Here is a 25064-nt window from a genome sequence, read left to right as displayed (position 1 = left end):
TTAAAAAATAAAATCTTTGAATTTTAAGCATATAAAGAATTGACAGATTTGATAAAAAAAAAAAAAAAAAAAAAAATTGCAGGGAGCTTCCAAGGTCATTAGTAATCGTTAGTAATAGACCGATATGTTTTTTTTCAAAACCGATACCGATTATTAGTAGTCAAGGATAATCAATATTTCAAGCTGATATTCATTTGCAGTAAAAAAGAAAATATTTGTGTCAAAATGGGAAAAAAACCATATAATTTTAAACATATCAAAAATTGACAGATTTGTAAAAAAATTAAAAAAAGAACAAAAATTGCAGGGAGCTTCCAAGGTCATCAGCATGTGTTAAGATAATTAAAAACTAAGCAAGTAAATAGTTTCTTGAAGTTTTCTTCTGTAAATAAAGTTTAACACAATTTCCAATTATTATTTTTTTCATAAAATGTGTAGGGAGTTCCCAGTGTCAGCATCATTATTTTTATGAAGTGGAAATTTAAATAAACCCATAAATGCATGCGAATGTCGCTAATTTGGGGTTTTCGTCAAGGTTTGTAAAAGGTTTCAAAAAGTGAGTGGAAAATTGTCTGAATATGTTCAAAATGTGTTCACAACAAGTAAAAACTGCCCGTAAACATCTTTCAAGCATTCGCCGCTCAGTAAGATACCAGCTTTTATCAACCTTCAGATTCGTAAAAAAAACCGATGCCGATATTTGTCATTTTATCGTCCCGGCTGATAATCGGTCTATCCTGAGTAATCATGAAGTTTGCTCGTAATTGCCGTGACGTCATCCATGACGTTTGCTTCTTGCGCAGGATCATTCGGACAACCCGTTGGGCGCCGCCGTCACGCTGGCCCACGAGGTGGGCCACAACTTCGGCATGAACCACGACACGCCCGAGCGAGGGTGCGGCTGCCGGGTGACGGCGCAGCGCGGCGGTTGCATCATGACGCCTTCCACCGGGTGAGCGGGCGCGTCTCGGCGATCTCAAACGTGTTTTTTTTTTTTTTTTTTTTTTTTTGCACGCTGGCCGTGAGCTTTTATTGAATTTTTATAGCAAAGCGTGCCATGAAATTTAAGGGCGGGTTTGTCTTTTCCGTTTTTTCTTCTTCTTTTTTTTTTTTAATGAATGCAGCTGCGCTAACAGCCTGCGGCTACGCTGAATTTTTGTGGAGGGGGAAGCGATTAGTTCAGGTACAGTACACAGCACGCCTTAAATTGTGCGTGGAGGTCTTTTTTTAATCTGGCCCTGTAATATTTGTTGCTTTAATTCGTTTTTTTTGTTTATTTGTCTCCCTAAAAATGGAATGTAATCCTTTTGAATGATTTACTCATTTACTATCTTTTGAGCTGAAGATAAAGATTAGAGGCTGAATCTGGGCTTATTACGTCGATTATGAGAAATCGAAATTGAGACAAAAGGTGACAAATTGTGGGAATGATAAATTCATATTTTGTCATCAAGAGTCCTTTTTTTTTAGCCTCCTTTTTTTTTTTTGTAGTTTGAGGTGTTACAAAAAGCAACTCGTATTTGCATATTCTACTTTTTTGGTATGTTCGGTGCTTACATTGTCATCGTGTATTTTGTGGGTCTTGAAAAATGCGTCAAAAGGTTGGCAATGGTTTGAAAAAAGGTTGACTAGAAACTATTTTCCAATCCAATCCACTTTATTTCTATGAGCTCATTTTATAAACAAGTGTTCCCAAAGTGCTGCACGTTGAGATCCGCACACTATCATGCACATAAAACCAACTATACATTTTAAAAATCAGTCAATAAAATACTAAAAAAAAATCGTTTTCCCGTCCGCACTTCCTCATTCCCAGCCCGTCGCTATTCTTTGACACACATGCAAGTTTAATGTCGGAAAAATCTCTCCATGGCGACTGATAAATACTTAAGCACCCCTGAAAACCGTCTTGTTCCGCAGTTTGGCCGCTTTTGAATACTTGAAGCCGGCGTTGTTCTCTCAACACGACGACACGTGGCGGACTAAACATAGAAATAATAATCACATAGAAATAAGACGTAAATATTGCCATTTGTTTGTGGTGCAAATAATCCTTTCTTGCTTCATGTTTCGCCGTGCGCTTTTTAATCCGGGATTACTCCATTTGTGTGTTCAAACACACAACTCTGCTATCACCTCTTCGTTGGCAACACACGCCCCCACCAACAGTCGAATTTCTTGAAAAGGCCACGAGGATTAGCACACAGTCAACGTTCCAGTGTTGCTCATTTGCCACCAACGTAGAGTCGCTGATTTTTTTTTTTTTCTTCCTCCAACCTATCCTCCGTTGTCACGGCCTTGCTAGTCAAAGGGCTAGTTTATCCAAGCAGCTAAAAAATTCCTAAACAAACGAACGTCCACCCTTGACCCCTGACCCCTCATTCACGACATAGCCACGTACTAAACCGTGTCTCAATATGTAGTGCCCTCATTCTGTTTGGCGATTCGGACAGCCAGCTCACTACTTGCTCCTCGTGGCACGTCACGTGACCACCGAAACCCCGGGATTTAACTGTCACGACGCACCTGCGCATACCTCTATTGCTATTATACTATTTATTTACTTCACTATTTATTGTGAATGAAAATGTTTTAAAACTGTACTTTAGTTCCTTTGTTGTAAGTATTTTCTACTAAAACGCTTGAATTATTTCCATAGTATATATTAATGCATTGCTTTGATGCTCACGCCATGTTATTATTTATTTATTTTTTCATACTCGCAATGCACACGGTTGAGTTGAGTGAACATCGACGTGTGCTACTTTTCAGAAAGCATCATTTTGAGGGCCCTACATTTTCGCTCCCCGGACATTCGGACGCCGCTACAAAATACAGACACAGCAGCTGAACATTTAGCATATGCTAACAATTAGCGATCGCGCTTAGCATTAGCATTTTAAATTGACAAACACGTACAATTCGGCACACGTGTCAGCGTTGCATGCTTAGTATGTATTGTAGAGTTGTTTCATAAATCACTTACAGACGATGCTTGAACAAGAAAGAACTGCGAGGAAACGAGTGGAGTTGTCTGCTAGTTCCATAAGGTCAATTACTTCCGGTTTCTTACTTCCGGTTTCTGACTTCTTCTTCTACTACTATTTTTACACACGCAAATAACATTAACCACTAGGTGGTGCACCGACACAATTGAACCACTAGGTGGTGCGCTGACAACAACTTGCAAACTAAAAACGTCCGTTATGCGCCAAAAGTTGAGAGTTAAATGATTTAATAGCGTTTAGTATAGTGCACAAATGTGTTTGTGATGTCATGCCCGTTTGTGCTCGCGTGTTATTGAGGCTAGCATGCTAGCTAACACTATGAATGAGCCTCAAGTGAAGGTGGTTTGTTTGTGTTGAATAAATGAACTACGGAATGTAATTATTGATGTAGCATGGCTTCATGCTGATGTTTTATGTTCATCTTACTATGCCTGCAAACGGTTTATGTTTTGATTTTTGAGGTCATGCGCAGGTGAGAAATGATGTGCTTTCTCTGTCGGGATATTATGGGCGATTAAATATGATGCTCGGGGCTTGGTTGCAACTTTTTTGTCATCTCCGTGGGGAGAATGACATGACATGCGGCGCCGCCCTTTTTGCCCTGTGCGCTTTTGTGGTGTCAGTTATTAAAAACACATCCTAAGGAAAGTTCTTCTTTATCTGTTGATATCATCACACACGTGTCATTTGAGGACGAGCTCAATAAGAAACGATTCGACGGGCGCGGACGCGCGATCTCATCCAAAAACAATATTAAAAACACTCACGTCATGCATTCTCACATTTAGTTGGCCTACGAGTATGCCAAAGTTGTCGCAGAGTGGGAAAAGCCTACTAGAAAAGCTGAAGTTAATTTGGAAAGTTTTTGTTTCATTTGGATTGCACAGTTTGTAGGTCACAATAAAGGTGGACGTTTTTTTCATATCACATAACCTGGCATTTGATCAGGGGTGTGTAGACTTTTGCCATCAAGCGAAAATGCTGAAAGGTGTTGTCCCCCCCCCTCCCCCTTCCCCGTTATTTGTGCAGGTATCCCTTCCCTACTGCGTTCAGCAGCTGCAGCAAGAAGGACCTGGCGGCCAGCTTGGAAAAGGGCGTGGGCATGTGTCTGTTCAACATGCCCGAGGTCAAAGTGCTCTACGGCGGGCAGAAGTGCGGCAACGGCTACGTGGAGGAGGGCGAGGAGTGCGACTGCGGGGAACCCGAGGTTTGCATCTGCGCACACACACACAAAAAAAAATCCTCAATTGTGATAAACAAGCCACTTTTATTGTTAACACTAATCCAACACACAGACAATTATGATGAATTTCAGGTTCTATCATTAAATATAGGATACAATGATTTCAAATGTGAATGTACAATTATTTCTAATTACCGCTATGGTGATTATCTAAATTAATTTTTTGGACCATTTACAAATAAAAAGTCATTTAATTTACTGTATTTACATGTTTTTAAATGACATTTTGAATATACAACGAGACGATCTAAATTTTATCTTTTTTTGTTATGATTAATAGAAAATTCCAGAGGTGGCAAATCCAGGTCCAGAAAGTGCAAACTGACTTGACTTTAGCCCCTGATGCTAGCTAGCTAGCTCCCTAGCAGGTAAACAAGCACAGTGGGAGCTAGCTAGCTAGCATCAGGGGCTAAAGTCAAACTGTGGCAAAACTAATAAAAACTAAGCTAACAAACTAGCTCTATAAAATAACTTAAAAAAGAAAATACAAGTCAAAACAAAGAAAAAAAAAAAAAGATAATATATATATTTTTAATAACATACAAACTGTACATCATAATCAAATCCAGAAAACAACATTTTCTTGATTACAAAAAAAATCGAAACTAAATCGTAATCCAAATACAAAAATCCAAATGAATTGAATGATGAACTTGTGGCGCGCACAGGAATGCACGAATCCCTGCTGCAACGCCACCACGTGCTCCCTGAAAGGCGACGCCGTTTGCGCCCATGGCCAGTGCTGCCACGACTGTCAGGTAGGGCGAACCGTCGACCTCCCTCCGCCAAGGCCGGAAAATGACCCGCTCACCCCTCCCTGCGCACGTGTCATTCCCAGCTGAAGCCGGCGGGAACGCCGTGCCGCGAGTCGGGCAACTCGTGCGACCTGCCCGAGTTCTGCACGGGCGGCGGCCCCCACTGCCCCGCCAACGTTTACCTGCACGACGGGCACGCCTGCAGCGCCGCGGACGGCTACTGCTACAACGGCGTGTGCCAGACGCACGAGCAGCAGTGCGTCACGCTGTGGGGGCAAGGTGAGGACCCCCCCCCCCCCACCCCACCCGCACCCCAGCCTTGGTGTGAACGCGGCTTTCCTATGGCTGGTCCCATAACCACTTTTTTGGTTTTGCAGGTGCCAAGGCCGCGCCCGGCATCTGCTTTGAGAGAGTCAACTCGGCAGGCGATCCCTACGGCAACTGTGGCAAAGACGCCAAAGGATCCTTTGCCAAATGTGACGCACGGTAATTACAATTTCAATTATTACACTCCACAATTACAAAATTGACATCATCGTAAAAAAAAAAAAAACCAAGATCATTAATACTCATTTGGAGTTGTTTAGATTGATATATTTTAACCTTTTTTAATAAAAAAAAAAGAAAAAAAAGACTAATTTAATAAATCCTGTTTGGTCCAAAAGGAACTTGTATAATTATAGTGTTTCATTTAATAATTTTATTTGTCTTAATATTTGTACATTTGTATATTGTACCCCAAAAAATAATCGTTTGAATAATCGTAATTGCAATTCTTACCAAAATAATCGTGATGATTATTTTCCCCATAATCAAGCAGCCCTGTGTCCTTGATATTGAAGAAGAATTGATGCTATATTGTATTGAAGTGAATCAAATCAGTTCATGAACTCTTGTGAATCGAAGTCAAATCGAAAACTCAGCCCTACAATTTTTTTTGTCCGCTTTTGCAGGGACGCCCAATGCGGCAAAATCCAGTGCCAAGGGGGCGCCAACCGCCCCGTCATCGGCACCAACGCCGTCTCCATAGAAACCAACATCCCCTTGCAGGAGGGCGGCCGGATCCTGTGCCGCGGCACGCACGTCTACTTGGGCGACGACATGCCAGACCCGGGCCTGGTGCTGACGGGGACCAAGTGTGGCGGCGGAATGGTGAGGATGGGCGCAAATTCCCCCTCCCTTCATCCTCCGTCTTCTCGTTGTTCTCATCACATTTGTGTCCTTCCTTAAGATGTGCCTGAACCGCCGGTGCCAGAACGTCAGCGTTTTCGGCGTGCACGAGTGCGCCGCCAAGTGCAACGGCCGAGGGGTGAGTTTTGCAGCAAAACCCAGTGCCAAGTGGGCGCCAGCCGCCCCGTCATCGGCTGTCACTTTTCTGCCACCTGGAAGGACTCCGGCATCCGATTGTTTACGAACCGCTCTCGGTACTTTTGGGTTGCGCCCCCCCCCCCACCTTTTCTCCCGGGGAGTCATTAAGGAGTCGCACAATCAATCTTCCAAGATGGCGAAAGCAGCCCACTCAATTAAGCGTAATGGCTTCACTTATGATTAGCGCCCGCTGACATTCATCACAGACCGGGGCAGTCGTCCTTGACACCCCCCCCCCCCCAAAAAAAAAATACTGATGCCAGGACTTGGGGAAAGGTGACACGAAAGGTGACATTAGTTTGCAAACGATCGTGTTGTTTCTTCCTCTGAAAGTTCTAAAGGGTATGAAGTGAAAATGGAGCGTCCAATGTTGTGGCCGTGGATTTGTTTCGGCTAATTTCATTCAAGGGTGTATGCAGATAAGAGGGGGTGCGCCATCAATGTGGATATTGAAGGGATGAGTGTGATTGAACTTGCCTATAAATGGGCTTTATTTTGCCTTTTTAAAGGTTTTAAGTAGGAGTGACAAAATGAGTGTATTCATTTTGAGTTAATTTAAAGTTCCAATTTTTTTTTTAAACGCACGATGAATGACCGGGGGGGGGGGGTGACTGGGGGAATTCGCAATGCAGTCCACTTCAAAATTCATCAGTAATAAATGTAATAATAATGCAGATATTTGTGGAGACTGACACAGATGTTGCAGTTACGTTTTGGGCCAGAGGTGGCAGTCGTGAGTAAAAAAAGTGACAAACTGCACAAAGATTCCTTTAACAAGAGTATGAAAACTTTATATATTTGACATTTAGAACAAATGTAATTTTTTTTAATTAATTGTGAGTTAACTATTGAAGTCATGCAATTATTTATTTATATATATATATATTATAAAAATGTAATCGGTGCGTAATTAAAATGAGAGGGGGTGCACCATTGATGTTATTGAAGATTGGAATGGATTGAAAATGGCCTTTTTGTTTTTACTTTTTTTTCTCGGATGTGTGCTGAGTAGAGGGTGCGCTGTTTCTGTAGATGGCGGTGCGTCTTTTGGGGAAGCACAATTTGTGAATAAACCTCAGTTGTTTTTTTTTTGGCAGGTGTGCAACAACAACAAGAACTGTCACTGCGAGGCGCACCGCGCACCACCCTTCTGCGACGCGTCCGGTTTCGGGGGCAGCGTGGACAGCGGGCCCGTCCGACTGGCAGGTAATCTCAGCAAAGGTTGCTTTCATCTCAATTTGGTCTCTTTAAGCCCAATTTTTTTCTCTTTTTTTTCCCCCAGATGGCATCCGTGTTACGGTGGGCGTCTTGGCGGCGCTGCTCACCCTGGTCGGTGGCGCCGTGGTGGTGTGCATCAAGCGCAAACGTCTGCGGGGGGTTCTCTCCAGCTCCAAGAAGGACCCGATTGACAAGCTCAGGTATTTGTTTTGAAACACATACCCGCGTTTCATCTTTGTAGTTGACGGGCGTTTTTTTTTTGTTTTTTTCTCTCCTCGTTTTCGCAGGTCCGTAAGCGCCTCGACGGGCGCGGCATCCACTCCTAAGCGGCACCAGCCAACGAGTGTGCCGTCCCCGTCTCGACCGGCGCCGCCTCTGCCCCACGGCGCCACCATCTTCAAGGTACATTGACTTCCCGTTTAGCGTCAAGGGTTCCAGACCCACCCGTCAACCATACATGTCCAATTTTTGTGTTGATGACAAGAAGGCAACCGTCTCCCCCCCCCCCAGCTGCTGCACATTAGTCGGGTTTGAATCATGTGGTTGTGATCATAGAGGCTTTCCCGAGCATGTTTGATGTGGAGTGCGGTGCAGGTGAGGTCATCGGGCGGGGGGCGGGGTGCGGGGGGCGGGGGGGCTGACACATGAGCTCATGTGTACACTTCCAACATCTGGTCTAAACACAAAATGCTCATGTTTTGGCTGGGTTCCGCCTAGACGGGGGGTCTGTTTCGCAGTGGGCCACATGAAGATGATCAGGAAGAATTTAACATCTTCCCAATAGCTTGTTCCCAATTAACTCATTCGCTGCCATTGACGGCTATAGACGTCAAAAATTCATTTCAACTCCTTCTATTAGTTTAACATTTTTTCCACTTTTGTTAACAAGAGTATGAAAACCTAGAAAACAATTTTTTCTTGTACATTTAGAACAGATTTTAAATTTGTGATAAATCGTGAGGTGACTTTTGAAGTCATGCGATTAATTACAATTTAAAAAATTAATCATCTAACAGCCCCAATTTTTTTTTATTAGGGGCATCAGGCGATTACATTTTTTTAATTGTAATCACATGACTTCACTAGTTAATTAAAATATATATATATATAATGTTTTCTATGTTTTTATACTTTTGTTAACAAAAGTGGAAAAAAGGTTAAACTAATAGAAATAGTTCAAATGAATTTTTGACATCTATCGTCGTCAATGGCAGCGAATGAATTAAAAACCAACACACACTCTAAAAACAGTTGGGTCAAAAGTAACCCAACTGCGGGTCAAAAATGGACCGACCCGCGGTGTGTTGGGTCAAATTGACCCACAAAGTGGATCGGTCCATTTTTGATCCCTATTGTTTATTCGTGGGCCACCTCCAAACGGGACCACTCGAGGATTCGTCTTCTCACACGCCGACGAAACACACTCACTCGCAAATGTTTGTTTTGATGGGTTCTTCCTACCTGGATGTTACCGGTTCTCCATCTTGACCACGCCCACAGACTCAGCTCCCGCCGCCACCATACCCGTCGCACAGCCTGCGCCGCTTGCCCCAGTGCCAGCCTCTCTCGCTGAGCGCGTCCCTGGCCGCGGCGCCGCCTCCTCCTCCTCCTCCTCCTCATCATCTTCATCCTCACGTGCACGTGGCGGCGATGGCCAGAAGGACGGCCGTGGCGTTCGGAGGCGCTCCTCGCCTCAACGTCTGCAGGATGGTGAGCACAGATCATCCGCAAATAGTTTTTAAATATCAACGACAAAAAGCAATATTTCACATTTCTTATTTTCATTCATTGATGGACAAATTAATCCATGAATTAAATCTTAATTAATTAAGCGGTACGGATAATGAAGGAATGCAAATAAATACATTTCACACTATTTTGATTGAATTATTTTGTAGGCATTTAATTGGTTTATATTTATGACATTTGGGTTAAAAAGAAATAAGGAATTGTAAATGTGGTATTTTGTGAATATAAGGTGTCTAAAAATATAAAATAGTCATAGAATAAACAGAAATAATATTTAAAAATTATTGGGACAATTTACAGTTCAGGTACAGTATTAGATCACATTAAGTACTATATATTTTTTTAAATCTATGTCATTTATATATTTTCAATGGTGGTAGCAAAAACGTCGTATAAATATAAAACATTGCAAATATAATATAATTCATACACTGTAAATCAAATCAGTTTTTAAACGAATTGGCCAAGTAATAACTCAAAATATGTTCAATTTTGTAATTAATGGCAATTTCAGATTAACCATTAAATATTTTTAATTTACTTGTAATTATAATTTCAATGTTGTTGTTGTTTTTTTGTCTTATTTATTATTTAAATCACAAAAGATCATATAAAACCAGTTATTAAATAAATAAATATTTCATTACTCGTTAGAAAATGTGTTACAGCACATTCATTAACAAACATTGTAATTTAATTCATTTTACATATTGTATTTTAATATATGTAATTTCTATATGTAAAAAATGATACAATTACAATATGACATTTAAAAAAAATCCCTCTTGCAAATAAATTAACTTGAAAAAAAATTTAATGGATAGTGAAAAAAAATCGATTCTTTCAGTAATTACTAGACAATCTATTACATCACTAATAGATATTTTTATTTAATTTAAAAAAAAGTTTTGTTTCATTTTGGTACCAAAAAAAGCCCTCCATAGACTTGTGAACTAGGAGCGCCCTCTTGTGGAGATTGGCTGCTATTGTTGTTCTCTCATGTCAGGAAACGGAGCGGCCTGGCCCCCCTCAAAAGCCCCTGCCTGCAGACCCCCGGACCTCACACGTCGCAACTGGACCTGGACCCGGACCTAGAGCCGAACCTAGAACCGGGCGCCCCCGCCCAGCAAGGTGACTTTGCTAAAAAAGTGATCCTCTTCTTACATTTGAACTTAATGGAGCAGCGCTAACACCAGCAACATTTCTTTTGGTTTCAAGTCTTGAAGGAAATCGTTTGCACTATGTGTTTATTTATATATGTAAATATATTTACTGAATGACGGAATAAAGTTCTAATTTTCATGTCCTCTAAACTGAAAAATGTAAAATAGTTACAAAAAAATTACACAAATTAAAAAGTAAATAGAAAAAAAAGTGTTTTGCTGCCATCTTGTGGCATCACTAGCAATTACAAACTTTTTTTGTGTTTTCACTCTCCGACAAATTGAATTTTTTTCTATTTTTCTTTTTGATTGGAAGTGTGGCCAAGCAGCCGGCCACGCTGCCCAAGCCCCGTGTGGTGGCCAACGTCAAGTTCAGCAGATGATGACGTTGCCGCAGCGCCGGTGGAATCCTTTGCACTTGGGACCGCCTTCAAAATGGCGGCCCCGACACGCCTCCTTGGTGCTAAGAGTTCAGGTACACGCAAGTGAACTATTTATCTGATCCCTATTTATTTGTTGCCACGCACTGCACTGTGCCTGACACTTTTCTTTTTACGTTAAGAGCCAAGAATTAAAGCCATGCTGTCTTGTTTTCATCATCTTGTTTATGTTTGAAAAACAAGGGAATGTTAAAGACGCCAGCAACAGTATTGCCTTGGGTTACGAGTGCGCCGACTTGCGAGTTCGTACAGTTAGTCGATTTGTGTTTGTTTGTTGAGAGCCAAAATGTGTTTCAAAAGTTTGTGTTAAGTGTTTGTTTTTTTAATAAGGTTGGAACGGATTACTGGAATTTCAATTCATTTTAATGGGCACATTCGATTTGGCATATGAATAAATTGAGCTTGGTTACAGAATAAAGTTCACTCGTAAGTCAAGGCAACACCGTACAGTAAAGAGAATAAGTAGGTGAACACCGATGCTAATGACTGAACGGCAAGAGCCAATCGGCGTGAGGAATCGGTCAACGTCGAGGCCAATCAATGTGATGAGGATGCAGATGTTGAAGCTACGCTGCCTTTTTTACACAGCATCATTTTTTTGTCACCTTTTTATAAAATTCAACCCATCACATTTTTCTTTCCTGTCAATTTTGTAAACATGTTTTCAAATCCTATTTGGCAAAAGGCAGCCATTTTCCCCCCATCATTTTTTTGCTTTTCATAGTCAATTTTTTTTTTTTTTTACCTGCAGTGTTTTTCAGTCAATATTCTTTATCGTTACAGTTTTTTGTTGCATCTTTTAAAAAAAAAAAGTTTTTAATTTGTCTTTAAAAAACAACATTTATTTGCATTACACTTGCATTTTTGGTCGCTTTTTTAACAAGATTTTTTTTTGTCAGTCATATTTTTTTAACTTAAAGTCGTGGCATTTTTTAAAGACTTTTTTTTTCCAATCCCTTTTTTTTAAACCTGTCAAGCAGTTGTTACACTTTTGTTTTCCAATCAAATTTGCTTTTATTCTAGCACTTTTACTTTAAAACGTGATCCTCATAGCAGCCTGAGTAAAAGGTAACATTTGTGATTTTTTTTATTTTATTTTATTTGGTAAGTACTGGCCGCCAACTTCTGTGCAATGCTTAACTAAACTTGAAGCCTGCGAATGACTGCTCTGCTTTTCGACACCTCGCAAAATACTCCTGTTGTCTGTCATATCTTTGAACATCTCCTGCAAACATACCACATTATTTTGTTATGTTCTTATTGTTGTGTTGTTTTGTTGGTGAAATCACACGTGAGCGACAAAGAGAAGAAAAAAAAAGCCTCAATTGAAAATGGGACTGAACTTTTGTTACAATTTAGGTTGTGACCATGCACTACTTTTACTGCTTTTTGCTTCTTCTTTTTTAAGAAAAAAAAAACGTTTGCGTGGTGAGACCTCGTGTGTGTGTGTGTGCGTGTGTGTGTGTGTGCGTTGTGTTACAGGTGAACACATGTTTTTCTAAGTCAAATGTTTGATACATCCTATGTGCAGTAAACACTGTCCAAAGTGTCCTTCTCTCCATGTGTCTATTTATTTTTGGGCCACTATTCTTATGATTTTTACAATATTTACATGGTTTACTTGCATTAATTGTGTAAAGACACCAAAGCAGCTTGTTTTATATACAGTATATTTTTTTCTACAGATTTATAGTGTAAGAAATTATTTAAACGTAATAAACACATTAATAATTATCAACGTATTTGACAATATTGAAATCAATAAAACGTTTACTTATTGTGTATTTATTTATGACCAAGTTTGAAAAATGAACAGACCACTGGAACATGATCAGTTTCTCTGATGTTGCTGTTTATCGATAGATCAAAATACTGTATATTTTGTTTGACTCCATAAACTATTTAAAACTCCCCAAATGCATGTCATTTAGAGCATTCGTTTATAAAAAAAAATCGAAAATGGTCAAAACATCGAAAACGTCCAGTGTTTTTTGTTTTCGTTTAATACTGTAACTTTTTTTTTTCTTCCAGAGCACGCAAGTATTAATGAGAACACGTGCGACGCAAATGGGGGTGGGGCGTTCAGGGTCAGTCGGGACAATCGGGTCATTGTGTGCATTTGTGTGGACGGAGCACCTTCGTCACGTCAATTTGAAACGCTGACATTTCGGACACGCTCTTAAACGCGTCATGAGTGACGACGACGTCGCCGCGAACGAAGCCCAAACGAAACGCCAAAGTGCCGCGAAATGGACCGACAGCGATGCCCGAAAGAAGCACCAAAGTGCGGCCGAACGGGCCGGCGAGGCTCCCTTTTGCTTCGGAGACGAACTGGAGCTGAACCGCTTCGACGGTTTACCTTTCTCGTCGCGGTACTACAAGCTGCTGGCCGAGAGGAGGACGCTGCCCGTTTGGACGCTCCGGCGACGTTTCGACGACGCGCTCGCTCGCGCGCAGCTGCTGGTCGTGTGCGCGCACGCCGACGCTGGCAGGAGCACGCAGGTGAGTGGACAAGGACACAATATTAGGTACACCCGCACCACAACAACTGCCCCAAAAAATGAGAGCAGTCGTTTAACAATGACTTGAATATATCTATCATTTACTCACACCATAAACGTTTGTTTAAAAAAAAGAAGAAGACGTTTTTAAATAAATAATACACCAAAAAAAGTTTTTTTTATTATTATATTAGGTGCAAAAATAGGTATAATATGTAAAATGCTATACGATTAATTAAAATGTGTATTCTTTTGTCTCGTAAAAAAAAATTGTAACACGTCATTTCGACTTTACGGCCTAGCAACTCCTTTGTCGTTAATTTCCCACAGTAATCACACCATTTTAAAGTTATTTAAATAAAATGGTAAATTTTTATTGAGTTGTGTTTTTTAATTTAGGCGCGTTACTTTGCCGTCCGTTAGCAACGAATGTCCGTGCGAAAACACGAAGGTTCCTGCTCTTCCGGGTTGCGCAATTATGTGGGTTTTTTTTTTTAAATGCTGTACAAAGTATTTTGATATAAATATCGACTTTCCGGCTTACGTCGAAATTCGCGTTACTCCGCGGTAACATGAGGACTCCCTGTATACTGTATTACTTATACGACACCTGTAAATGTTTCAATGCAATATAAAAATAAAAATGTATGTTCTTTAATTAAACAAAAAGAGGGTGATCCAATACAAGAAAATACTTACTTCACTGTTTGTTTTGCTGGCACAGGTGTGGCCTCTGTGGGGGAGGAGCCTTTTTGGCGACTGCAACCTCAATGGAAACGTTGACATTCTGTTTTGTCTTGAATCCAACAGATCCCTCAGTGGTGCGCAGAGTTGTGCCTGTCGAACCGCTACCGCTACGGCACGGTGGTGTGCACGCAGGCCGGCGGGCGGCGGGCCGTGGACTTGGCCTTGCGCGTGGCCGATGAAATGGACGTAAACGTGGGCCACGAGGTGGGCTACCGCGTGGGCCGGGAGACTTGCTGCTGCTCCGACACGGTTCTCAGGTCCTTGTCCAAGACCAAACTCGGTTCTTAATCTTGAAGTTAAGAGTGAAAATCATTATCAAGTTGCTCGTGTGTCTTCTCAGGTACTGCACCGATGACATCTTGCTCAGAGAGATGATGTCCGACCCTTTTCTGGAGCACTACGGCGTGATCGTCATCGACCAGGCCCACCAGAGGACGGTGAGCACCGACCTCCTGCTGGGCCTGCTAAAGGAGATTCTGGCGCACCGGCCCGAACTGCGGGTGGTGGTCCTCGCTGCACCGCCGCTGACGGACAGCCTTCGGAATCACTTCCGGAGAGCCCCGATCATCAGCCTGGAGTCAACTTGCTCGAGTCTCCCGGAGACGGTACACATCGGGGGCGGGAAAGACTATTTGTATTCGGCTCTGAGGCTGGTTCTGGAGATCCATCGCACCAAGGAGGATGGCGATGTCCTCGTGTTTTTGGCATCGGAGGAGGTGCGTTTTTTTGCGCTGTCTGTCAGTCAAACTTTGAACCTTATTTCAAACCCGGTAAAGCCCACACGTTTGGACAGTCTTAAGATCTGACCCCTTCCGCAGGAGGCGCGCTGCGCCCTGAGCATCCTGCAGAAAGAAGGAACCAGGCTCGGGGCACACCTGGGACAGATGGTTCCTGTGGTCCTGGGTCCCAGCCGGGGAGGATTTGGGTCCCTGCCAGATGAGCGAGGAAAAACCAGAAGAGTTTTCCTGACCACCCGCCACGGGGAGGACGCGTGGTGGGCCGTGGAGTCTGTCAACTTTGTGGTCGACTGCGGAGTCCAGAAGAAAATGGTAACCTCGGATTGCTAGCAGTTAGTTACCCCCCCCGGCCCAGAATGTGAATGCTAGCGTCCTGTCCAACTTCTGCTAACATCAACAAACGGGCACACTGAATACAATACTCCCTAAGTTTCCTCACTTCAGAGTCTGAATTGAAGTTGTTGACTTTGCAAGGTGTACAACCCGAGAATAAGAGCCAACTCCGAGGCGCTCCAGCCCATCAGTCGCTGTCAGGCAGAACTGCGCAGAAAGCTGTGCGGACCAGCAGGTACGGGGAATTCTTGCATCGTCGCGGTTTGGTACTGGCGGTTTTAAAAAAAGCCAGCTTTCAAATGTTGTTTTGGCGCCATCTGTTGGCCGTCTTGGTGTGTGTTTTGTGCTCTTTCATTCACCTGAAACCCTTCACATAAATGGACACTTCAGAGTCCCGCCAGAGTCATGAAGTTGCCAGGAGACCAGAGGAAGGATCAAAGGAAAGAAAGATGAAACCAAGTGAAATGCCGCACCAACCAGACACCACCTACCACCCGCAGAGTTACAAAACCACAATGTTTCACCAACCCCCAAAAACATCTCGCAAATGTCTCCGTCACAGGGAAATGTTTCTGTTTATACGCCGAGGACGGCCAACTTCCCGCGCGGAGGTCGCTGCAAATCCTGGAGGTGGACATCACGGCCACCGTTCTTTTCCTGAAGAGGATGGAGATCGGAGGTTTGGCCCAGTGCGAGTTCATCCAGCGACCCGGTGAGCTTGGCGGGAAAACGCTAGATAATGGTCCGCTAACAACATTTGGAGGGAGGACGTCTCGTTCGAGTCGTTCCCACGGAACGGGCTCTTTTTTTTTGTTGTGCTCGGACCAACTCGGTCTGTTTGGGCCCGTCGAGGCGTGACTGACCCGAGCAGACGTGAGCCGACCGGCCGGCATTGTTTGACATAAAAGGGGGACAGCTCGTTAGTTGATTGCGCAAGCTTTCTTGTTAGGAAACAATGTTGAGGTGGTCGCGCTCTGTGGTTGGTCGTTTGCCTCACTTGCTCTGTGATTGGTCAATCCACGCGTCAAGAACTATGCCGACAAACTTTGTCCTCTGAGGGAGAAAAATAGAAAGATGCAAAAGGGCTATTTTTTACTTTTTTTAAACTTTTTTCATTTTACCAATAAATATTGCACATAATACCCACCCCACCCCCCCACCCCCCAAAAAAACCTAATACTAAAACTAAAAAAAAATAAAGCAAAAGTAAGCATTAAAAAAAATAACAGAACTGCCGTGAAAACGAATAAAAACTAACTAAAAGGAAAAATTTGCCTGAGCGGGGCAAAAAATGAAAAAAAATGTATGGCCCCGGGGCCGTAGTTTGGACACCTCTGATTTACACGGAGCACTGGCGATCGGTCGTTTTTTTGTCAGTTCCTCTTCAGTTGCCAGTCATCACACATGCAGGACAGAAAAGGACCCAAAAAGTTAGTTCTGCTCCCTCGGCACAGATCCCGAGAGCCTCATGCAGGCCCTGGAGGAGTTGGACTACCTGGCCGCTCTGGACGACGACGGCAACCTCTCCGAGATCGGCGTCATCATGTCGGAAATCCCGCTGGAGCCTCAGCTGGCCAAAGCGCTGCTGGCGTCCTGCGAGTTCGACTGCGTCAGCGAGATGCTAACCGTGGCGGCGATGCTTTCAGGTACCCTCTGAAATTTGTCGCGCCCCGCTGGCTTCCTGGTTCTCCACCAGACACTCACATGGTGCCTTCAGGGACCATTTATAAAAAATATAAGTTTGGCAGGATTTGGACTTTTAAAGTGTGAATTCTGAGAATAAAACCCTGCCAAACTTCCTTTTTTTTTTTTGTCTCTTCACTGGCTCGAATTCTCTTCTGTACGTCGATCATTTCTTGGATTGTGTATTTTCTCTTCTTAAGCGCCGACCTGCTTCCTGGAGCCTCGGTCCGGAATGAGCCACGAGGCCTCGCAGTGTCACAGGAAATTCCAGCACCACGAAGGCGACCACTTCACCCTCATTAACATCTTCGACGCCTTCAAGAGAAGCCAGAAGGATCCGTGTAAATCACAATGTCAGGTTTATGGCCGATGTGTATTTCTTGGGAGCTTCCCAGTTTTTATTTTTCTTTGACTTCACAGATTTCCGTGTTGAAAAATGGTGCCGGGACAACTTCCTGGACTATTCGGCCCTCCGGACGGCGGAGAGCATCAGGGCGGAGCTGACCGACACGCTGAAGCGGATCGAGCTGCCCGTCTCGCAACCGGCTTTTGGCACCAGGAAAAACGCAGCCGACCTGAAGCGAGCCCTGCTCGCGGGCTTCTTCATGCAGGTGCGTTGGGCCAAATTCCGCAATTCCACCTGAACATCTCATTTTCGACTCGCTCTCCCTTCTTAAAAGGTGGCTCGGGACGTGGACGGCTCGGGAAATTACCTGATCCTCGCGCACAAGCACGTGGCCCAGGTGCACCCGCGGTCCGGTTACGGGCCGTGCTTCAACAAGCTCGGGCTGCCCGAGTGGGCGCTGTTCCACGAGTACACGTTGGCGGAGAACAACTACATGCGGATCGTCACCCAGATTTCGCCGCAAGTGTGAGTCGTAGCGATTCGTATTCATGATATAAATCGTTAGGGCTGGGCAACGATTCTAATTTCCTCAGTCGATTCGATTTCGATTCACAAGAGTTCAGTTTGATCCGGTCTCGATTTTTTCCCCCCCCGATTTGGTTTGATTCACTTCAAGCCGATATTGATTAATTATGGAACATCAAGTCCTCTTAAATATTGAGGACTTAATAAAAACTCCACAAACATATATTCCAAATTGAATTTTGCGGAGGGAGTAACTGGTTAAAGGATTTAGTGTTATAATCGGGGCTGGGTATCGATTCTAATTTTCCTCAAATTCAGATTCACAAGGGTTCAGTTTGATTCGATCTGCTTCAATTCAATCGATACGGATTATGGAACATCAATTCTTCCTAAAGATCAAGTGCATGATTTAAAAACTCCACAAATTCCAAATTAAAATTTTGCAGAGGCCGTAAATGGTTAAATAATTCAATAATTGTAAATAAAGTTTCTGAGCGGTCTTAAAGTGCAATAAGTCAGGTCTTTCATTAATGTAAGAAAATACTTCTAAATTCATGTGACCAATACATTTCAAGAACACAGTAAGATACAAAAAAAATTACCTTTAAAATTCAATTTTCTTATGAATTTATTGGAAAAAACGAGATATTAAAATAATCGATTCATAGTATTATGAGTCGATATCAGGCTCAAAGGAAAATCGTTTCGATATTGATGATTCGATTTTCAATGTCATATCATCTCCTTTTCCCTGTTGTAGCTTCACTCAAACGGTTCCACTCTACTACTTCTACAACCTGCCCCACAGCGAGAGCAAAGACGCCCTGCGGCAAATGCTGGACCCGCACACCGCCGCGAGCACCCGCAAGGACGACAGCCACAAAGCCGGCAACCGCGGCGACGAGAGCGGCGGCAGCGACGCGCGGTCGACTGATCGCTGCGTCGTCCAATGAGGAGTTAACTTTTCATTTTGGGTGGGATTATTCAAATGTGTGGATCCGCGAGTTTCACAAAGTGGTAGTCAGAAAAAGTAAAGGCTTTAAGAGCCACAGCAGGCGGTCACTTTATACTTGTTATACAGTAAGGTGGTCTTTTTAATTGGGGGGGGGGTTAAATTGGACTATAGTAAGGTTTCATAAAACTTTGGAAGAATGAACAGGAATTTAAGGGTAAAAAAAAAAAACTAATATGGAACACTTTTAGATTCGTAAGTTCTATTTTATATTTGTAAAAAAAAAAAAAAAAAGGAGCACCTGGAGATGTTTTGTGAAATTCTTGCTGTGATGCAGTCGCTTTTCATTTTTTTCTTCTGCTGCCGTCCTCACTAGAAGAAAAATACTTTGTAAAATATGATGTGGCTAATGCTAACACGGCTAGCAAGATGTGGGATTTCCATTTACCGCGGGAAATCCAAATGCATGACAAAGGCAGTACACAATGGTTTTTCTACGTCCTCGGTCGTCATAAAAAAAAAGATAGAATCAAATCTTTGTAAAACTGCAGAACATGTGAGAAATTTAATTGAGTCCAGTACAAGTCAATGCAGACGTTTTTTGACAATTCTGTTTTTATGCTGCATAGCCTGGAATTGGAAACAAGATGTCGCCACTAGAAAAATACTTTAAATATTTTTGTAATAAATGAAATGTATATTAATATTTGAATTGAAGACGAATCTGTCCAGTAGATTTGTCATCACGTGGAACTATAAATCGGCAGAATATTATAAAGTAGAGTCGAAAACTTAATTATAGCAGGAAAAAAAGCCCAATAATCTTGTTTGTAATAAAAATTCAGAGTACTTACAAAAGTTTCCTCACCCACTCTGCTGTAGTCATTCACACTGCATTAAATCTTTACAACAATATGAACTGTCCCATTTTTCCAATTCCTCCCGCCATTTATTCCCGCGATGCGACCAGTCGTCAAACGGTCAGATATTCTTTAAGTTTGTCCATGATGGCGGGAATGCTTTCCACCGGGATCAACATGACCGTGCGGAACGGCTTCATGGGAACGTCGTCCACGGACCAGCGGCCGCTCAAGCACGAGTCGGCCTCATCCTGCACCGAGAAGTGGAACGTGGACACGGCGTGCTGCGGGAAGAAACGGAAAGGCCCGAAGTTACCATTCGCAAGGTCAAAAAAAAAAAAAAACGATCAATGCAATAGCTTCATTTTATAGCTGAATGAAATTGAATAGAAGTCAACGGTTTTCGGCACCTCGTAGAAGAACTCCTCCTCAGCGTTAATGAACATGTATTCGTCCTTGGGGTCAGGCCCTCTGGCAGTCACGGTCTTGCTGACCTGCAGGCACGTCTTGCTGATCATCAGGCAGTAGTGGTACTTCCCACTGGGCTTGTTGGTCCGCTCGGCTTCGGAGATCTCATCCCTGTCAAAATAAAGGACATTTGATTGCGGTAATAAAAAATAAAAAAATAAAAAAAAATTCCCATGGGTCTTTTTTTTTGTTGTTGCTAATTGTGATGTTTTTTTGGAACCAATTTCATAAGCAACTCACTGCAGGTGCATGTGCAGCGGCAGGGCGATCTGCGGCGGCACGTTGACAAAGCGCTCGCTCAGCAGCAGGCCGACGGGCTTGGCGGTATCGCCGAGCATCTGCTCCAGCTGCTCGGCGGCCACGTGGCCCGAGCTCTTCTCGCACTGCTCCAGGACCAGCTCTTTGATCTGCTCCACGCACTGCACGCCCTGCACACAATTAAGACAATACGCGTTCACAGGGGCCCCCCCCCGACGAGACTGGTGGGAGATGACGGCGCGGTCTTACCTTTCGTTCCGTCAGGTTCAGCATGGTGATAAAGCCAAACACTTCATCCGGGTCGTCATCGTCGCTGTCTTCGGGCACCTCCGCTTGCTTTGGGAATTAAAAAAAATATATATAAACAAATTTATTTTTATTCAACATTTGTTTTGATTGTATTTTACTGTACTTATTTTTTTTTCAAATATTTGTATTTTTCTAAAATAATGTAAAATATTTGTATACAATTTTACAATAAAGCTAGCATTTCATTGAATACAAACATTTGATCAAATACAAAATTGTTAAGTTTTAACCATTTTTTTAATAAAGAAAATAAAGATGTTATGAAATATATAAAACAAAACAAAAATTGTATATAACAACAATTGTAATAATTATCAAATCAAAAGACGTAAACAATTACATCATCTTATAAGTGCATGTTTGTTTTGTGATATAAATGTATAAAATGCAATTATTTTTACACAATCGAAAATCAAAAGTCAGTCGTAGCAAAAAGTCAAAGAAGATGTGACCTACCTTGATGACACTTCCCACGTGGTTCTGCTCGATGATGATGTCGGTTATCTCTGACGTGTTGACGTGAGCCTTCAGAAACAGCTTGGAGCACAACAAACCAGCGGAGCAGTCAAAACGCATGCAGACACGTTTTAAGTTTGTTTTTCTCCTTTTTTTCTTGAACTTACAACCAACCTGTTGTAAGAGCTTCTTGATGCCATTAAAGTGGTTGTGCGAAACGGCGTACGCTTCGAAGTCCACCGTAACCACCTGAATAGCAAATAAATGTGGTTGTTTTAATGCGCCTAGAAATTGCACAAACTATTAAAAGATGTTATAAACAGAACTACACGGCTAATGTCATGCACTGTTATCATGCAACCGTGTTAGCGTTAGCAACCTAGCGAGGCCGAGCATTCATTCAAGCGGGTTTAAAATGCCCTCACCTCATTAAGCTCCTCTTCGAACGATTCGCTGTCCTCATCGGTGGAAATGTCGTCTGTCCCCGGACTCTCGTCCGAGCTGTCATCGCTTTCCTGGGGGTTTTTCCCCAGACCTACCGCCCTCTTCTTAGCCGACGAAGCCATGCTGCAAACATGCGCCGAAATGTTCGAGCCCAAGCACAGTGAGCGGGTGGGCGTGTTTGAGAGTCACCCGCAACACAGGTGAATGGGCAGACGCCATTTTGGCTCAAACTCGTCGGCATACGTCACCATAGATATCGTTATACGTCAGAGCCAACCAATCGTGAACGTAGGGGTTTGCATTCCATACATCAAAATGTCACTGTCACTTGACGAAAGTTTTTGCACGATCGTTAAAATCGTTCAAACGTCCATTTGCTTTTTGTGGAATGTTTACTCACCTTTAAAACTATTCCTTTGTTTTACTCTAGGGACATTTGTCAAGTTTCGCGAATATTTAGCGGAAACTTGCTTACATGGACGCCATTTTGGCTCATATTTTGCGTAGCTCCCACTGACTTGCCGTACTACGTCAGCGTCAGAATGGCGACTCGAGTCGTCATTTGGGATAAACTAATCATGAAGGGGTGACAGTTATTCTAACTGAATTTCATTCGCAATTTGCAGTAATACATTTCTTCTTCACTCTTAGAGAACAATATTTATGAGTTTATATATAGCGCATATATGCGGTAACACGCAAGCCTTGCTCGGGAGGAGTATATTAGTCAACTTTAAAATTGTATGACACCCCCTTCCCCTCCTTCTTTACAATAACTGGTCTATATGCGCTCAGATGTGTGATCAAGCTAGCAAGATTCGTTGGATTTTCTAATATATTTTTAGGCGACAATGTAACGCGAACGTCATGGTACGTTACGGGTAATGCAAGTAAGTGGCTTCTCCTAATTGAATTTTGTGTTTTTTATGAAAAAAAATGTGAGTGAATAAGATCATCAAAAAGCTTCTATCCAAACTACTATGTTGTTATCAGTAAACTAACAGCTGTTGGGTGTAGTTTAGCCTTCTATGCATCCACGCCCTCCTTCGTTCTCGCTTCATTGCACTTCTTGATGACAGCTCCATTCATTTCCCCCGCAAATCTCGACTATACCATAAATAGTTAATTTATGATATATAATTTCTACAGTCTTCATCAAGATGAATGTGCTGCTTCTCAAGGAGCCAAGAGATGGAGACCAAGGGCCTGATCCTTACATCCGGGTAAAGGCACGAAAACAATAATAAAACCATCTTATTTAGTCGAATCAAATGTTAATGCTCTGTTTTTGCAATTCTGCAGGAAATGACGTCACGTGGCTTGCAAGCAACGCTTCTGCCTGTGCTATCATTTAAGTTTGTTTCACTGAACACCCTGTCAGAGAAGGTAACCAACTTTTTTTTTTGCTGTATTATTACTTCTTTTTTTTTTTTTTAATGTAATTTTAAATTCTAGGAAATGTATCTTCCCCAAAGCTTTTCCAGCCAGAAAAACATGGTGGCCTCATATTTACAAGCCCGAGAGCGGTGGAAGCAGTGAAGATGTGCTTAGAGGACAAACGAGAAGGTGAGACAAGATGGAAAATTTCATATGGAGAGCCCACTCCTGTTTCAGATGTTAAAATAACATGTCCGTAAAAGTGTAAGAAAGAAAAAAAGAATGAATAACCTCTCGCACAAGTGTAAGAAAACAACACTTTTGTGTCTCTTTCCACAGAATGGGAGCGCACGGCAAAAAACAAGTGGAACTCAAAGTCCGTTTTTGTGGTGGGGAAAGCGACGGCCGCCTTAGGTAAAGTCACCTGCCACCGACATGAACGTGCGAGGTGCCGTTAGCGCTGTTAGCACAAGTCACAACGTGTTGCGATGCACTATTATTGTTCCTGAGCAGGTGTAGCACCTTCCTGAAGTGTGCTCCACCTTTTGTTGTTCTTTTAGGGTAGTTCCTGGCGACGGGAAGCGATCTGCTGTTGCTGACTTGAACTGAATATGATAACAAAACGTTGTGTTTGTGTCACTTTTTTTTCTTCTCTTCAGTACGCCATCTTGGTTTGAACCCACTTGGTGAGGACACGGGGACGGCGGAGGTCCTGTCGCGTGTCATCATTGAACGTACGGTCTATTTCGGTATTAGAAGAAGGGCTGGGTTATTAATTGATTAATTAGATGAGATGTGATGCCCATTTATACAAAGGAAAATCTGTGATTAATAACTTAACTAATTAGAAGTACTGTAAGGTATGTCAAGTTAACGTTTCCCTCTCTGTGCAGGAGAGGACACCAATATAGCCCCACTTTTCTTCCCCTGCGGCTCCATCAAACGAGAAGTTCTGCCCATGGCTTTGAGGGAGAATGGTAAAATGTCCTTTTATACAAAAAAAAAAGCTAACTTAAAATGGATATATCACAAAAAAAATAGTCACTGAACTACCGCAAAACAAAAGCTGTAACTTTCTCTAATGGTGCTTCTTTGAGAACAATCTCCAATATCTTCATATTTGTTAACGTTTTTTACCCCCATAGGATATAATGGAAATAGACTAAATCCTAATTTCCTGCATGGGATTATTCAATATCCATTTTGTGATGAGCACTTCCTGTTTTGTCCACTAGGGGTTCCCCTTGAGACATTGACTGTCTATCAAACAGCCGAGCATCCTGACGTGGGCAAGAATCTTACCGATTATTTTGCAGCGCAGGTCAAACTCAACTCTCGCTACGTTGCGCATTATATATCTCAAGGCATCTCTCTCTTATACGGTGCACGTCCCGTCTCCATTTTTTTTTTCATTGTCACTTTTAGGGCCCCCCGACGAGCGTGGCCTTCTTCAGCCCGTCGGGAGTCAACTTCTGCCTGCAGGCCTTGCGCAGGCTAGCCGGCGAGCAGCTAATGCAAATAAGGGTAAACCTGGATATACAACAAAGATGCACAATTGAATCCATCACTCACTTCCCTTGTTGTGTGCCAGTTTGCCGCCATTGGGCCCACCACGCGGGACGCCATGCAGGCGGAGGGTCTGAGCGTCTGCTGCACCGCAGAGAAGCCAACCGCGCAGCACCTGGCGGAGGCAATAAGCAAAGCGCTAAAATGACCATCCGACTTTTATCACTCAAGTGTGTGGACTGGACACTATATTAGGTACGCCTAATGACTCAGGTTGCGTAACTTCTGATCTGATCTGATCTGATCGAGTTGCCAAAATCGCATTGTTTGTGTTTCCTGTTAATCTGGATTGCATGTGAATTGGTTGCCCACCCTGCTGGTGTACCTAATATAATGTCCTGCAAATGTATATTTGAAATTCTTCTTGCTGGTTTTTTATGTCAATTGTATTGTTTATACTGAATCCCAAAGCCGTGACATATGTGTATATTGTTGTATTATTGTGGATCTTTTTTTAGTTGTGTGTGTGTGTGTGGTCTTGTTAAGTAAAGATTGCGCTTGAGCCTGTTCAAAGTGGGTGTTCTTCAAAGTCCATTCAAAACCAGCCGAGCATCATAC

General features: G+C 42.7%; 4 protein-coding genes and 1 long non-coding RNA gene across 8 annotated transcripts in view; 3 read left to right on the top strand and 2 right to left on the bottom strand.

The window, feature by feature from the left end:
- Window positions 1-12493, top strand: part of adam12a (ADAM metallopeptidase domain 12a) — a 42460-nt gene extending 29967 nt beyond the window's left edge. Inside the window, exons 11-23 of the mRNA XM_086064811.1 lie at window positions 804-952; window positions 4038-4215; window positions 4920-5009; window positions 5090-5285; window positions 5384-5492; window positions 5960-6158; window positions 6238-6315; window positions 7472-7580; window positions 7657-7792; window positions 7880-7994; window positions 9093-9302; window positions 10348-10472; window positions 10821-12493. Of these exons, the coding sequence (XP_085920937.1) occupies window positions 804-952; window positions 4038-4215; window positions 4920-5009; window positions 5090-5285; window positions 5384-5492; window positions 5960-6158; window positions 6238-6315; window positions 7472-7580; window positions 7657-7792; window positions 7880-7994; window positions 9093-9302; window positions 10348-10472; window positions 10821-10887 (1761 nt within the window). The 3' untranslated portion in view covers window positions 10888-12493. The remainder of the gene's footprint in view (window positions 1-803; window positions 953-4037; window positions 4216-4919; window positions 5010-5089; window positions 5286-5383; window positions 5493-5959; window positions 6159-6237; window positions 6316-7471; window positions 7581-7656; window positions 7793-7879; window positions 7995-9092; window positions 9303-10347; window positions 10473-10820) is intronic.
- LOC147156346 (uncharacterized) overlaps window positions 1-13442 on the bottom strand; it is a 57482-nt gene extending 44040 nt beyond the window's left edge. Inside the window, exons 1-3 of one of the 2 annotated variants that reach the window (XR_015091767.1) lie at window positions 13304-13442; window positions 9054-9292; window positions 2987-4223 (exon numbers count right to left, since the gene is read on the bottom strand). This is a non-coding gene — a long non-coding RNA (uncharacterized LOC147156346). The remainder of the gene's footprint in view (window positions 1-2986; window positions 4224-9053; window positions 9293-13303) is intronic. The other variant, XR_015091768.1, reaches the window with a different exon arrangement.
- dhx32a (DEAH (Asp-Glu-Ala-His) box polypeptide 32a) lies at window positions 12749-20251 on the top strand. Of its 3 annotated transcripts, none has more exons than XM_086064813.1 (12): window positions 12749-13446; window positions 14256-14449; window positions 14533-14908; window positions 15011-15241; window positions 15404-15497; window positions 15653-15721; window positions 15825-15974; window positions 16717-16908; window positions 17146-17286; window positions 17366-17556; window positions 17626-17816; window positions 18577-20251. In XM_086064813.1, exons 1-12 carry the CDS (start codon window positions 13135-13137, stop codon window positions 18767-18769), a joined length of 2334 nt encoding a protein of 777 aa, XP_085920939.1. In that variant the 5' UTR covers window positions 12749-13134; the 3' UTR covers window positions 18770-20251. The 3 variants fall into 3 exon arrangements, with proteins under 3 accessions (XP_085920939.1, XP_085920938.1, XP_085920940.1); XM_086064812.1 differs by having other exon boundaries at window positions 12750-13446; window positions 17146-17298; XM_086064814.1 differs by lacking the exon at window positions 15653-15721 and having other exon boundaries at window positions 12751-13446.
- bccip (BRCA2 and CDKN1A interacting protein) lies at window positions 19305-21740 on the bottom strand. Its single transcript, XM_086064827.1, has 7 exons — window positions 21545-21740; window positions 21294-21368; window positions 21120-21200; window positions 20604-20690; window positions 20337-20524; window positions 20039-20207; window positions 19305-19912 (listed from the first exon to the last, which is right to left on the bottom strand). The coding sequence occupies exons 1-7, from the start codon at window positions 21683-21685 to the stop codon at window positions 19742-19744; spliced, it is 912 nt and encodes a 303-aa protein (XP_085920953.1). The 5' UTR covers window positions 21686-21740; the 3' UTR covers window positions 19305-19741.
- Window positions 21741-22155: 415 nt separating this feature from the next.
- On the top strand, window positions 22156-25013 carry uros (uroporphyrinogen III synthase). The gene is made up of 10 exons (XM_086064826.1): window positions 22156-22453; window positions 22713-22786; window positions 22866-22949; window positions 23039-23129; window positions 23280-23354; window positions 23600-23674; window positions 23834-23917; window positions 24176-24261; window positions 24366-24464; window positions 24532-25013. Exons 2-10 carry the CDS (start codon window positions 22724-22726, stop codon window positions 24652-24654), a joined length of 780 nt encoding a protein of 259 aa, XP_085920952.1. The 5' UTR covers window positions 22156-22453; window positions 22713-22723; the 3' UTR covers window positions 24655-25013.
- Window positions 25014-25064: the final 51 nt, after the last annotated feature.

This window comes from Leptonotus elevatus, chromosome 20 (genome assembly GCF_054856555.1).
Source record: "Leptonotus elevatus isolate MCC_2025b chromosome 20, RoL_Lele_1.0, whole genome shotgun sequence".
NCBI lineage: Eukaryota > Metazoa > Chordata > Actinopteri > Syngnathiformes > Syngnathidae > Leptonotus > Leptonotus elevatus.
Note: the sequence above shows the minus strand (reverse complement) of the source record. Positions and strands in the feature narration are given on the sequence as shown.

Bases quoted from the DNA above. Each gene is read 5' to 3' on its own strand.
- dhx32a (XM_086064812.1), top strand. From the start codon at position 13,135: ATGAGTGACGACGACGTCGCCGCGAACGAAGCCCAAACGAAACGCCAA. The intron at 14,450-14,532 runs GTCCTTGTCCAA...GTGTCTTCTCAG, and splicing joins TGCTCCGACACGGTTCTCAG to GTACTGCACCGATGACATCT. The intron at 15,975-16,716 runs GTGAGCTTGGCG...CCCTCGGCACAG, and splicing joins CGAGTTCATCCAGCGACCCG to ATCCCGAGAGCCTCATGCAG.
- bccip (XM_086064827.1), bottom strand. From the start codon at position 21,685: ATGGCTTCGTCGGCTAAGAAGAGGGCGGTAGGTCTGGGGAAAAACCCC. The intron at 21,369-21,544 runs GTGAGGGCATTT...TTTGCTATTCAG, and splicing joins TCGAAGAGGAGCTTAATGAG to GTGGTTACGGTGGACTTCGA. The intron at 21,201-21,293 runs GTTGGTTGTAAG...TTGTGCTCCAAG, and splicing joins TCAAGAAGCTCTTACAACAG to CTGTTTCTGAAGGCTCACGT.
- uros (XM_086064826.1), top strand. From the start codon at position 22,724: ATGAATGTGCTGCTTCTCAAGGAGCCAAGAGATGGAGACCAAGGGCCT. The intron at 22,787-22,865 runs GTAAAGGCACGA...GCAATTCTGCAG, and splicing joins GGCCTGATCCTTACATCCGG to GAAATGACGTCACGTGGCTT. The intron at 22,950-23,038 runs GTAACCAACTTT...TCTTCCCCAAAG, and splicing joins TGAACACCCTGTCAGAGAAG to CTTTTCCAGCCAGAAAAACA.